The 14,460-nt window shown below is 36.9% G+C and overlaps 1 protein-coding gene across 2 annotated transcripts in view; it reads right to left on the bottom strand.

Annotated features, from left to right (window-relative positions):
* SCAF4 (SR-related CTD associated factor 4) overlaps window positions 1-14,460 on the bottom strand; it is a 59,188-nt gene that overhangs the window by 18,300 nt on the left and 26,428 nt on the right. For both annotated transcript variants that reach the window (XM_068973020.1, XM_068973102.1), the window contains exons 7-15: window positions 14,003-14,179; window positions 9,458-9,648; window positions 8,993-9,101; window positions 4,639-4,803; window positions 4,017-4,102; window positions 3,125-3,315; window positions 1,996-2,096; window positions 1,454-1,567; window positions 580-736 (exon numbers count right to left, since the gene is read on the bottom strand). In XM_068973020.1, coding sequence (XP_068829121.1) covers window positions 580-736; window positions 1,454-1,567; window positions 1,996-2,096; window positions 3,125-3,315; window positions 4,017-4,102; window positions 4,639-4,803; window positions 8,993-9,101; window positions 9,458-9,648; window positions 14,003-14,179 — 1,291 coding nt within the window. The remainder of the gene's footprint in view (window positions 1-579; window positions 737-1,453; window positions 1,568-1,995; window positions 2,097-3,124; window positions 3,316-4,016; window positions 4,103-4,638; window positions 4,804-8,992; window positions 9,102-9,457; window positions 9,649-14,002; window positions 14,180-14,460) is intronic.

The raw sequence follows: 14,460 nt of genomic DNA, 5'->3' as shown, positions 1-14,460 counted from the left end.
TAATGTCTGAAATATTTACTCTATTTTGCCATGCCATCCTGTGCTCCTCTTTGTCCTGCTATCTATCATTCTGGTCATGTCCCCACAGGCTGGCATTTTCCCCAATGAAAATTCCACTATCAGCCTGGCATTTTTAATATCCAGGCTTCAAATAACTGCATCTCCTCATCTTACATGTTTAATTTTGATGGCTTCTCTGGACATTTAAATATTTCAAAGAAATTATTATAAGGCAGTGGACCTTACTAACAATGTTCAGTTTAAGATTCATCTGATCTGTAAAGTTTTTTACACTGAAAAAGTCTACTTAAGATCCACTTAGTATTATAATGAATAATGAACCCCACAATCAGTAATTATTTGTGTCTGCATCTCTCCCACTAAATACAAGTTGCATAAGGGCAAAGGCCACATTTGTCTTATTCACCATTGTTCCCTTAGTTCATAATGGAGAGACTAGCACCCACCTAGTGGGTATTTGAAAAATCTCAAAAAACAGTTCCTAAGGCAAAGAATAAACATTTGTCATAGTACTACCAAGAAAATAAATATATTAAAAAAAACTAAATACTACTTTACCTGGATTAAGTGTATCACTGTCCAACATTCCTCCTTCACAGAAACTCTCCAGTTCTTCAGGCTTGACTTTGTCCCATGGAATATAAGTAACACCAAGTTCTACATCCCAATACTGCTTATAATCTGCCTTTATTCCTTTGTTTAGGGCCCAGGCAATCTAGTTCAACATTTGTTAAAATATAAAACGGAAGGGAGAAGAATGTCATAAACTGAGAGAGAACTGTTTCCCATGATTCCAATCATTCAGACTTGGTCAACAAGAGAACAATCTGGCCTGGCTACCCGTGGGGCTCACTCAAAGTATCTTTGGTGCTAGGAAATCTGGTTACCCTTTCATCCCACTCTTGTTTGTCCTAGAAGGAAATCTGACTGTCAATGATCTTCTTTCTCACTCTTCCAAACACCCCTACCCAGACAGCATAAAACTAAGAGAAAAGGGAAAAATTTATCCGGGACTGGCTGATTGAGCATAAGAAAGTAGGGAACACTTTTAAAAGTCTTGGGCACATCAGAAATACTCAACATTAGACAAAATTCTTTTGCAGTGAAATCCAATGGTAGAACAGGGTATCGGGACTTTAAGGAAACACTGACTCTGGCCCCTCAGAGGAAGAACACCCATGCACCTATATCTTTCCCTCTACCTTCAGTGATTATTTTTCATAGTTCTGAGATGGCAAACTTAAAAAAAAAAAAAGACAAAATTCTACCACATACCTAGCGTTTAAAATTTTATGTTAACTCTTAGGAGATAACCTCTTTAAAAAAAGATGCACATGTAATAATACCCCAGTGTCCAAAACTACAGTTTTAAAAAGTCTCATAATATATGTTACATTTAAAAAAAAATGAACCATCAATGATAAAACAGTACCTTTATGGATTTCTGGTTCACTTTGTAGTTTCCTCGGCTCAGTTTTTGCAGGGCACGATAAGCATCTTGCCTATGAACCATAACAATATAGGCACAACCTCTGGGAGGAATCATCTGCTCCAAAAGATTTTAATATTATAAAACATGACAACAAAACCAAACAGTAACAAGACATAATATGAAGCAGTCAGCTCCACCCGCCCCACCTCCAACCCCCTGCACCCTCTAGAGCCTATTCCATAACTGGAGTTTAAAAAAATTTGAAAACTGGTGGTTCCGGTTTAGTCTCAACTGCCAATCATCAACAATCTACAGCCCCAAGCTTTGTTATATAAAGTCATTTTTAGAAAAAGATTTTAAATTAAATTTGGTTATCAAAAAAATGTAGTTAAATGCTAAACAAAAACTTAGAGAACACCTCAACTCCAGCCACATCTTCCACAAACCTAGACCAATTTTAACTTAGGTCTCAAGCCCTTAATTTCGCAAATAACATTAACTACTTCTATCTACTGTCATTAAGAAATTTAATAAATACTCACATTAATTGATTCAATTGGACCAAACTCTTCTAAAAGACTGGCAACATCCTGCTGAGTAGTCCTTTTGTCCAGCTGTCCCACCCAGAGTGTAGTACTACAAACTTAAAATAAAATTATAATCATAAAAATATACATATTCCATACTGAGCAGCTCTGTACTTCACATGAAAAAAATCATTACAGAAAACATGCATGAGTTACATTTTGATATCTATAAGTATAAAGCACCATAGGTGCTATGGCTCAATTGGTCAGTCCCATACAACTCTTTTTGATCCCATGGACTGTAGCCTGCCAGGCGCCTGTCTATGGAATTTCCCAGGCAGGAATACTGGAGTGGGTTGCCATTTCCTCCTCCAGGGGATCTTTGTGACCCAGGTCTCTTGTGTCTCCTGAAACTACAGTCAGATTCTTTACCACTGAGCCACCTGGAAAGCCCAAAACCCCATATAAGTTTAAAAAATTACAGTAGTACTTCCAGAAATGGAACCAGGATAGTGAAAGGTAAACAGATGAGGTGGGAAAAAATTCATCTTTTGAAGACACATCTGAAGATTTCATCTATGTAAAGAGTCAGAGTAGCTGTCCCTTTTAAACTCTCGAGGGTAATGATTTTTGTTTCATGCTGTGTCCTAGATAAGAAGCCCTGCAGAGTCAGAAGTTTTATATATGCCCAAATCATATTATCAATTAAAATTTCATTAACAGCTACAGACTTATATCAAGAATATCTACTATACATTATTAAACATATTCTAAACACATCATGAAATTCAGGAGATAATGCAAGCTAACACATCCTATAAATTGTGTATCTTTATAAAGTAAGAGGGTATTAGTTGTTCTGGAGGGGCCCCCCCACCTTTCCTCAGTGTGTAGAACTAGTTAACAACTATATTTCATACACTTGACTCAAGACACACTATTACTCATCACTGTTAGTTTGGCTCACTTCTCATTGCTGCTTCACAGTCAGCTATAGGTACAAAAGCAAATCTAAAGGTATACGCCAGAGCACAGACAGACAAGACCCAATAAAGCAATATTTTGCTAACCGGTTACAAAGCATTTAAAACTCATGACATTGGAAAAAAAAATGCAGGAAATGTGAATATAAATGTTCACTTACCACTGGCGGTTTCTGCTTTGATCTGAGGAAGGCCTTTTTGTCGACGCTCTCTTTCCTTCTCTCGATCTCGTCTTTCTTGGGATCGAGACCGAGGAGAATGTCGGCGTCTATCTCTGGACCGAGATCGAGAACGTCGATGCCGAGACCTTCGAGATCTAGAACCAGATCGAGATCGTCTCCTTTTCGGTGACCTAATATTTTCAGGACAAGGGAGAATGGATTAATATACGGAAATAAACAAAACTTCAGCATGTGTTAATTGGAAGAAGAAAAAAATACAACTAGGTAATTTAATGTAAGATATATAAGAATTCGTAAGATGTGTAAGAATTTGACAGTAGGGAATTCATTTTTAGGATTTTTAATATGCTGAAAGTTAGAAAGCACATATATAGTATAAACGAGATAAGTTTGCTAACTTATAAAAAAGTATCTCTCATCTTCGATACCTCTAGTACTATTTTAAATGACACCTTTGTAATTAAAAAGCTAACGTCATCACAAAGATATACTGTGATTGCTATTCTCTATCTTCTCAGAAAAGTCTTTTTTTCTGTAGCAATTAAAAGTATGTGATCTGATTATAGTATTCCTTAATTTCTTTCCACTTTTTTTTGGCTTGATAAATTGGTAAAGGAACTTTGACTACATAAATCTTACAATTCCATGCATATCTGTAAACAGGCATTAGAGAAACTCAGAGAGAAAAAATATTGGTTAAGATGACTTAGTTTTTTTAAATTAGTAAGTCTCCTGCCCCCATTCCACTCATACATACAAACATACCAAGTGTTATTTTATTAGTCCCATACATCTGGAAACAATCCAACTTGATTTAAATACTAAGTCTCTCAAAACATGAACATCTGGATTAACATTTTCTATAAGCTACCTGGATGCTGATCTAGATCTTGACTTTCTGTGATCAGATATGTGCCGCTTAGCCTCTTGAACACAAGGTTGTTCTACTTCCATTTCCTTTAAAAAGAAAAACAAAATATAAAACCCATCATTAAAGGAGAAAATGGAAATTATAAACAGAAAAAAAGAGGCCAAAAACTTACAAAATGCTAAACTACAAATCTCTTACCTGGAAAGTTCTCTTTTGATTACTTGAGACCTAATTACTAGCTTAACGATGACTGGGCATGAGTGGAAAAAGTTTTTCATATGGCTCACAAACTTAGAAGAAATACTCATCTACTTCTGGAAATTGTTTGGTGAAGGTTAACATACTGTGTTAACAAACCATCACCTAAAGCCAGTGAATTAGGCACTGTTTAAGCATTCCATACTCTATCTCAATCCTCATGCACCCTATGAAAATTTATAGTATTATTATGTCCGCTTCCCAAAAGAATAAGTTAGGTCACAGAGAAGGTAAGTATGTGCCCACAGTTAACAGTTTTTCTTCATATTCAAAACTGAAGACAGAAAGCCAACAAACAGGCAGTAATCTGCTTGTAAGTCAAGGGAACCAAAAAATAATCAGCAACCGGAAAGTGAAGCTTTACCTGATGTGCCTTCTGTGTAAGTGGCTCATTTTGTGCCTGAAAGGAAGTTTGGAAGGGCTGCTGCACAGGTGGAGTTGGAGGAATCACGGGCTGCGCCATGGGAGGAAACGGAGGTGTAGGAAGAAGGCCAAAGCCTGGCATCTGTCCATTAGGAGGAAGTGGAACCTTGTTTGTTTAAAACAAAAAAATTGTGTGAGTAGATTTTAAGTAACTGCTACCAAAAATAATTTTTTTTTAATTTTCGTTAACTTTATATAAAACTAAAACATCTTCAATAAATTTTGATCAAGAAAAAACTATGACATTCAACCATGACTGACAATTTCTACATATACAATTTTTATCCAAAAAAACCTTTTTATATCCAAGAACAGAGCTTAAAAATCCTACAACTCATTTTAAAATTAACACACGTCAGGTTTTATAATTTAAAAACATACCTTCATTTATATGAGGAAGCAATGTGACAGACTAAACTTAAAATTCAGAGGTACTCCACTGCAAATTTTCTCTCTTCAACTTTAAAGGCAATTAAGCTTTAGGGGAGGAAAAGTATTTAGAAGCACTGACTTCTAAGTTTGTTTTAAAAGTTTTACTCCAAGGAGAGTTTCAGCCAACATGCCTATGGCTGAATTTATTTAGGGTTTGAAATATCATAATAATGAGAGTATTGTGTCACAATCTAACAATTTTATACATGTAACATTCTAATGCCAATACAATAGAAAGTATAATTGTAATATCACTATAATATAAAAAAGCAGTCTTTCTAAATTATTAATAAACTATCAATAATTGTTAAACATTTGGAATTAAGTTCACAGGTTTCATCTGTATTTTAAACAGGATGATAAAATATTTTTTAAATTTCACCTATCAACAAGTCATACAGTTTTCTCAAGAGAACACACTGGTCATAGCAAACACCCTCTTCCAACAAAACAAGAGAAGACTCTACATGGACATCACCAGATGGTCAACACCGAAATCAGACTTATTATATTCTTTGTAGCCAAAGATGGAGAAGCTCTATACAGTCAGCAAAAACAAGACTGGGAGCTGACTGTAGCTCAGATCATGAATTCCTCTATTATCAAATTCAGACTTAAATTGAACAAAGAAGGGAAAACCACTAGACCATTCAGGTATGACCTAAATCAATCCCTAACGATTATACAGTGGAACTGAGAAATAGATTTAAGGGAGTCCCTGATGAACTATGGATGGAGGTTCTTAACATTGTACAGGAGACAAGGAGCAAGACCATCCCCAAGAAAAAAAAAATGCAAAAAAGCAAAATGGCTGTCTGAGGAGGCCTTTATAGCTGTGAAAAGAAGAGAAGCAAAAAGCAAAGGAGAAAAGGAAAGATAACCCATTTGAATGCAGAGTTCCAAAGAATAGCAAGAAGAGATAAGAGAGCCTTCCTCAGTGATCAGTGCAAAGAAATAGAGGAAAAGAACAGAGATCTCTTCAAGAAAATTAAGAGGTACCAAGGGAATATTTCATGCAAAGATGGGCTCAATAAGGGACAGAAATGGTATGGACCTAACAGAAGCAGAAAATATTAAGAAGAGGTGGCAAGAATACACAGAAGAACTGTACAAAAAAGATCTTCATGACCCAGATAATCACAATAGTGTGATCACTCACCTAGAGCCAGACATCCTGGAACATGAAGTCAAGTGGGCCTTAGGAAGCATCACTACGAACAAAGCTAGTGGAGGTGATGGAATTCCAGTTGAGCTATTTCACATCCTAAAAGATGATGCTGTTAAAGTGCTCAATATGTCAGCAAATTTGGAAAACTCAGCAGTGGCCACAGGACTGGAAAAGGTCAGTTTTCATTCCAATCCCAAAGAAAGGCAATGCCAAAGAATGCTCAAACTACTGCACAACTGCACTCATCTCACACACTAGTAATGCTCAAAATTCTCCAAGCTAAGCTAAAACAATACATGAACCGTGAACTTCCAGATGTTCAAGCTGAATTTAGAAAACGAAGAGGAACCAGAGATCAAATTGCTAACATCCGCTGGATCATCAAAAAAGCAAGAGAGTTCCAGAAAAACATCTATTTCTGCTTTATTGACTATGCCAAAGCCTTTGACTGTGTGGATCACAATAAACTGTGGAAAATTCTGAAAGAGATGGGAATACCAGACCACCTAACCTGCCTCTTGAGAAATCTGTATGCAGGTCAGGAAGCAGCAGTTAGAACTGGACATGGAACAACAAAACTGGTTCTAAACAGGAAAAGGAGTACGTCAAGGCTGTATAGTGTCACCCTGCTTATTTAACTTCTATGCAGAGTACATCATGAGAAATGCTGGGCTGGAGGAAACACAAGCTGGAATCAAGATTGCCAGGAGAAATATCAATAACCTCAGATATGCAGATGACACCACCCTTATGGCACAAAGTGAAGAACTAAAGAGCCTCTTGATGAAAGTGAAAGAGGAGAGTGAATACGTTGGCTTAAAGTTCAAGATTCAGAAAACTAAGATCATGGCATCTGGTCCCATCACTTCATACCAAATAGATGGGGAAACAGTGGCTGAGTTTATTTTTTTGGGCCCCAGAATCACTGCAGATGGTGACTGCAGCCATGAAATTAAAAGACGCTTACTCCTTGGAAGAAAAGTTATGACCAATCTAGACAGCATATTAAAAAGCAGAGACATTTCTTTGCCAACAAAGGTCCATCTAGTCAAGGCTATGGTTTTTCCAGCAGTCACGTATGGATGTGAGAGTTGGACTATAAAGAAAGCTTAGTATCGAAGAACTGATGCTTTTCAACTGTGGTGTTGGGAGAAGACTCTTGAGAGTCCCTTGAACTGCAAGGAGATCCAACCAGTCCATTCTAAAGGAGATCAGTCCTGGGTCCTTGGAAGGAGTCATGTTGAAGCTGAAACTCCATTACTTTGGCCACCTGATGCAAAGAACTGACTCATCTGAAAAGATCCTGATGCTGGGAAAGATTGAGGGCAGGAAGAAGAGACGACAGAGGATGAGATGGTTGGATGGCATCACCAACTCTACAGACATGAGTCTGGGTAAACTTTGGGAGTTGCTGACAGGGAGGCCTGGTGTGCTGCAGTCCATGGGGTCACAGAGAGTTAAACACAACTGAGCGACTGAACTGATCAACAAGTCATTGAATCACAATGTCGTTTCATATGACCAAATAAAAGCATATCTCAAAATATGATAGATTCGATTCCAGACCACTGTAATAAAGTGAATACTGCAATAAAGTGAGTCACATGAATATTTTGGTTTTCACAGCATTTAAAACTTATGCTCACACTTACTGCAGTTCACTAAGTGTGCAATATATCCAAATAAAATAATGTATATGGTTTAACTAAAAAGTACTATCTTGCTAAAAAAAAAAAAAGCCAATAATCATTTGAGAACCCATGGTTGCCATAAACCTTCAATTTGTTAAAAAAAAAAAGTGCAGGATCTGTGAGAAATGAAAAAAACACGGTATGCCTTTATATATTAATGGATTGAACATGATACAGATAAGAAAATGAATATATTCTAAAAGGTTTCTTAGAACACGTTCTAAATTAAGTCTAAAAGGAGCATTTCTCAAAGGTTGGCTGTACAACAGAATCATCACATAATTAAAATAAATAAAGATCCTCTAAGGTTGACTACAGCACCAGAAGTCTAGGATATGTATTTTGTAGTATGTTTCTCCAATTGAGATGTACAGACAAGTTTAGAAAACTCTGAATTAGAGGATTTATTAAAATAAATCCAATGAACAAATTTAGTCTAACTTCCTGAAATTCTCCAGTATGATGTCCTCCTTATCTTATACTACAGATTTCAAACAATATTCCTAAATGCTGAAGAGCTGAAAGCCCTCCAAAGCAACAAGCCACACAACATTAATAAAGAAAAACGGGAGATTTCCCTGGCAGTCCAGTGGTTAAGACTCTGTGCTCCCAATGCAGGCAGCACAGGTTGAACCCACGGCTGGGGAACTAAGATCCTGCATAACACAGTATACCGCAAAAATTAATAAATAGAAGGGAAAACGGGAGCGGGGGAAGGCTTCTCAGAAGGGGAAATGCTGTAAATAGGTCAGTTCCTTACAACAGAACCAACAATCTCTCTCTCAACTATTTAAATAAAAATACCTATTAAATTATTAGCATGAATATTTAGCATCCTTGTTTTAATTAAAGCAAAAAGGCAACTCAAACCAGTTATGTGCTTGACAGCCTTTAGTACAGCTTAAGGACTACTTAGCCACCCACACAGGTAAATACTACTACTCTGGCAAGTGCAACCCAGATGCGCTAATGAACACATCTTTAGTAATCAGAAATGCCTCCACCTGATGGTGCACTGGATCCTGTGGCACTGCCATCATTCGAGGCGGAAACTGGTCCATGTTCTGATGTTGGGCATATGTTGGTTGCGGCATGCCATCGCCAGGAAACCCACTAAAAGAGATAAGCAGTCTTCTTTTCACCCATTCAAAAACACATCATTCTTGGCCACATTTACGCTACAGAAACTTACAGAATGCTGTTCAGGAGTTGTTAACAATCAACATTTTACTGAATCATTTATTTGTCTATATTAACTTAAAAACTCAGCATTATTCCCAAAATAAAAGTCATTTTTTATTGTAAATCTGACAGGATCCCCTCCCCATTCAGAAGAAATCCCCAAATACCACAATTTAAAAAAGAATTTTAGAAGATGCTATATGAAAATTGACTGTTATTAAGTGTTACTTGCATTGTGCCTTGTAATGACTACCAAAGTTCCGAGGAATCAAAAGAGAGAGACATACAAGGGTGCCTGTGGAGGAGAGGCAGTGGGCGCAGCCACAGAAGGTGCGGTGGCAGCGGCGGCGGCAGGCGTAGTGGGCACAACAGCGGCAGGAGCAGGTGTTGTGGTGGCCGAGGCGGCAACAGCCTCTTCTTTCTTGGATTCTTCCACAGCTTCTGGCTCATCATCATAATCAAATCTATCAAGTAGCTTCTGCAAGAGGTATGCCAATATTCCGTTTTAAAATTCAGGTTGTGATTCACTGCACAAAAAAACTTTATAAAAACAGACATTCACCATCATGCATAATCTTGCTATGCTATGATGTACAATTTCATCTTCCCACATGCTTCTTAGGGACTCTGGTGCATAGACAATTTTTACACAAATGCCATTCTGAAAAGACCCTTTTAAAAATAGTTTTTCTTCCAATTCTAAATACAGTGTTTCCTTTTTTTTTTTCTATTTTCTTTATTATAACTAATTTAGCAGTAGAAAGATTTTACAAAAACATTTTCCTAGACTAAAAACTTGGCACACATTAAAATGGGTATATATTTTTGGTTGGCTTTGTAAAATGTACACAAAGAAAAACCATCTTATCCAATCTTATAACTATCTTATAAATTCTGCTCACTCAAGAATATGAAAAAAAGAGAGAACGGCACAGACAAGGCTGCAAAATCTACCTGTGCCCTTGCTTCTTTCTTAAAACTTCACAGCTCACCTTTTACCAGAAACTTCCATTAAAACAAAAACAGAAAGCAAAAACCAACCAGTGTACTCCACAGGATCACATGTCTAGAAGAGTCATTTGAAATATAATTACATTTATTCAGAATAAGGAATCAAAGTATTGGGCTAGCCCAAAAGCTTGTTTGGGTTTTTCCTTACAATGTTACACAACCACTACTGTGTTTTGGTAGATTATACATAATACTTCATCACAAGAAGCATGCAATGTAGATACAGTTTCCTCTTCTTACAGACAAGGAGACTAAAGTCAGGTAATTAAGAAACATAACCTAGACTGTACAGTTATATATAGTAGAGTCTAGATGTGGACAATAGTCTTTTTTTAACCTCAGCCCCTGGCATTCAATAAGGCAGTCTTTTCCTCTCAGGGTATGACCTTCCTGTTCATGGATTTCCAATGTCAAACTCCTAAATTTGTATTGTTCTGTGATAGTTCTGCCTGGAAATTCTGGACGACAGATTTCTAAATTGCTTCTTTCTTCATAAATCTGGGCCACATGATTAAAAGTTCTGATTATAATTGAGAGACCCAACATGGCTCAGGCACCTTGTTGCTTTTTGCACATGAGGTTAATTTAACCCTCAAGGCAGTTAAAAAAAAAAAAGGTACTATCATTGCTCTTTTACAGAGGTATACAGTAAATATTTAAGTAACTCAATATCAATAGAGTCAATGACAGGAGCCAAAATTAAAACTCAGGTCTAGGGCTTCTCTGATGGCTCAGGGGTGAAGACTCTGCCTGCCAGTGAAAGAGACACAGGTTTGATTCCTGGTCTGGGAAGATTCCGTATGCCATGGAGCAGCTAAGCCTGTGTGCCACAACTAACGAGGCTGTGCTCAAGAGCCCAAGAGCTGCAGCTATTGCAGCCTGCATGTCTAGGGCCTGTGCTCCACAACAAGAAAAGCCAACACGAGGAGACTAGAGAGTAGCCCCTGCTTGCTGCAACCAGAAAAAGCCTGCACAGCAACGAACTCTCGGCATAGCCAAAAATAAATAAAATAAAATAAAATAAAAAAACAAAAAAACTTAGGTTTAAACTATCTACAAAAACAAACAAAAGAACTCTCTGCAGTTTATCACATATAGACATGTTCCTTAAAAGTTTTACAATTCATACCTATTGCTTTGGGAAAACATCTGAAGCAATTAAAAAATTTAACTGAGCCCTACTATCTAAAAAGATATTTCTGCTGCTTTTAAGGAAACTGAACATTTATGAAGTGGCTGAAACAGACAAGCTGTTCCCAGTCAGCTGTTTGACTAGCTTAAAATAGACCTTTTCAGTCAAAAGCAAAGCACAATTCCTTTTTCTAAATTTAATGTGACTAACAAACATTGATCAATCCACTTAAGATAAAACACTAGAGGAATTAGTTGCAATTCAAATGAACAACAAAATATGAATGCCATTGCTAGCACTGCTATTACTCAATATTTTATTTCTCTGGAAGTCCTAGCCATCAGACAGTAAAAAAAAAAACAGGTCTAGATGTTGAAGGGGAAAAGTCAAATTCAGCAGCCTACAAAATCTGAGAGAACCAACTAGAAAAAACAAGATAATTTACAAGATAACATAAAAACTCAGTAGTTTCCCTCGACAGCATCAATTGGGCTTCCAGGGTGGCTCAGCAGTGAAGAATCTGCCTGGAATGCAGGGGCCATAGCAGGTACCGGTTCAATCCCTGGGTTGGGAAGATCCCTCGGAGGAGGAAATGGCAAGCCACTCCAGTATTCCTGCCTGGAGAATTCCATGGACAGAGGAGCCTAGTGGGCTACAGTCCATAGGATTGCAAAGAGTTGGACATGGAAGTGTTATGAAACACTAAACATGAAAAATGAGTAAATTATCTAAGAATAAATGAAACAAATAGCCTGGGGTCCAATCCCTGGTTGGGGAACTAAGATCCTTTAAGCTGCATGGAGCAGCAAAGAAAAAGAAAAGTGACTAACATTTAAATTAGTGGACTGTGAATAAAGAAACACCTTCCATAATATCGGTGTGCCTCAACCAATCAGTCAAAGGCCTTATAGCAGGGTTTCCCAAAGATGGCATTCTCACGACAACAACAGGAAAACCTTTGCCTTGCACAATTTAGACTCAAGACTGCAGCATTAACTCTTACCTGGATTTCCAGCCTGACACTCTAACTTATACCTAATAACTACATGAACCAATCCCTTAAAAAAAATCCCCCCCTTCTCCCTTTGTGTGTCTGTGCCTGTAACTGGTTCTGTTTCTCTGGAACATACCAATTCACATGCCCAAGAATAGGCAAGGAATGTCTGAAAAAGAATAAAGGCAGAAAACACATCCAGAAATGAACTGTAAGTTGCAAGTGTTTAAACTGCTATGATGCCAAAACAAATACAGATACTAGTGGGACAAAATGGTATCTAGAGACAGACACAGAAAAAAGTGTATGACAAAAATTGTGAGGGAGAATTGGCTATTTCCCGAAATATAAAGGTTTAACTATTTTGAACTATATGCTAATATAAGTTCTTGATACACTGAGACAAACATAAAAAACACAAATATAAAACTACTAGGAGAAATAGAGAATTTTTAATACAAGTGGGGAGAATTTTCCCAATCACAACACAGAACAGAAGACTAAAAAACAAAACCACAGCACTTAACACTTTATATTCACATACACAGAGGAGACAGGTCTGAAGAACCATACACCAATCAGTGGAACTGATTTCCCTTTTCACTCCAGAACTTTCTGTATTATCTGCATTTCTTTCCCCTAAAAGCACGTACTTCTTTTGTACTCAAAAATTTTAATACAACCTTCTTTTAATCAGTAGTCACTCATAAATCATACAGATAGAATAACAAGCAGTAATTTCCATATGGATTCTTAATATTAACTACTAGCAACAGTTACTGTATCTTAGAATGCTAGAAAGAAACATATTTTAGAGATGATTAAATTAAAAGATAGTTCTTTCTAGGATTATCAAACTTCTGTGTTTTTTGTACTGCAACTTGTAAAATGAAATTAAATTTTATATAGTCATATATAGACAAGACACAAACAGGTAAGAGGGGGGTTGTTTAGGCAAACATTTCAACAGGAAGCCCTGAGCTGTGCATTTTCAACACATCTATACCCTTAGTGGGAGCGCCTTAAACATAACTAAGGCCCAAAAGAGAAGTCTGAAGACACTAAACCAACCCAAACTCTCATATTATAGATAAGGTATCTAATGTTTTCAACAACACAAAACAGAAAGCAACTTAAATGTCTTTCAACAGGGGGAATGGTTAAACTGATGTGCCCATGTAATGGAATAATAATAACCCTAATGAGCACTCAGTACATATTTACATCTATTAACCTTAACAACCACCCAGAGACGTGAGGATTAAGATGAAAAATAAGCCAGTTAAAAACAATGTGTATATATATTTATATAGATTCAAAATACCTATTTTTATATATGTATATACACACACGTACACACAAACACAGATACACATAATGACCAAAAAAGAAAAGACTATATCCACAGGAAATCAATTCTGAAAAGATATATAGCAGAATGTTACAGTACTTATCCCTGAGTAAGGAGGTTAATGGTGAATGTTCTGTTTCCTTTATACTGTTTATTTTTCTCTTATATTGAAAATTCTGCAATGAGTATATATCACATTTATAACCAAGAATAAGAATCAATGTTTTGATGTTGAGGGGGAAAATCCCTCAAATAACTAAATGAACAATCCAGGTAAGCCAGAAAAGGGTTAACTTCTACAGAGTGATATAAACAATGGGATGGGTTATGTGAGAGAAGCATACCTTGTCAAATGCAGTTTTTTGTTCAGGTGGGGGGAAAGCAGCTTTTTGTTCAGATGGTTGTGTAGGAGCTGTCTTTAACTGAGCTGTGATAGCCTGAACCTGAGCCATCACGGCATTGTCAATGGCGGGAGACTGTGGTTTTGGAGGCTGTTGAAAAGTCTGAAGGATCTGCTGAAGCTTAAAGAATGGGAAAACTGATAAACCACACAACAAAGGATAATCATAGTATCAAAAGTTAATTCACTAAAAAAAAAAATCTTAATGGTGAATCAAAATAGCACAGGCATGGAGGAACTTGGAAAAAGGAACCAACCTTTTAGTAATGGTTAAGTTTATCGTGCATGAATGTATCAGGGATACAATGTGTGTCACTTAAGGTTAAAAGCCAACGGTAGACAATGATGGTCAGAGAGAAGAGAAAATAGACTGAATTGTGAACACTATATATACGTTTTCTA

The sequence above is a fragment of the Capricornis sumatraensis genome, chromosome 1 (assembly GCF_032405125.1).
Source record: "Capricornis sumatraensis isolate serow.1 chromosome 1, serow.2, whole genome shotgun sequence".
Lineage (NCBI taxonomy): Eukaryota > Metazoa > Chordata > Mammalia > Artiodactyla > Bovidae > Capricornis > Capricornis sumatraensis.
The sequence above is the reverse complement of the archived record's forward strand: the minus strand, read 5'-3'. Positions and strand labels throughout refer to the sequence as shown.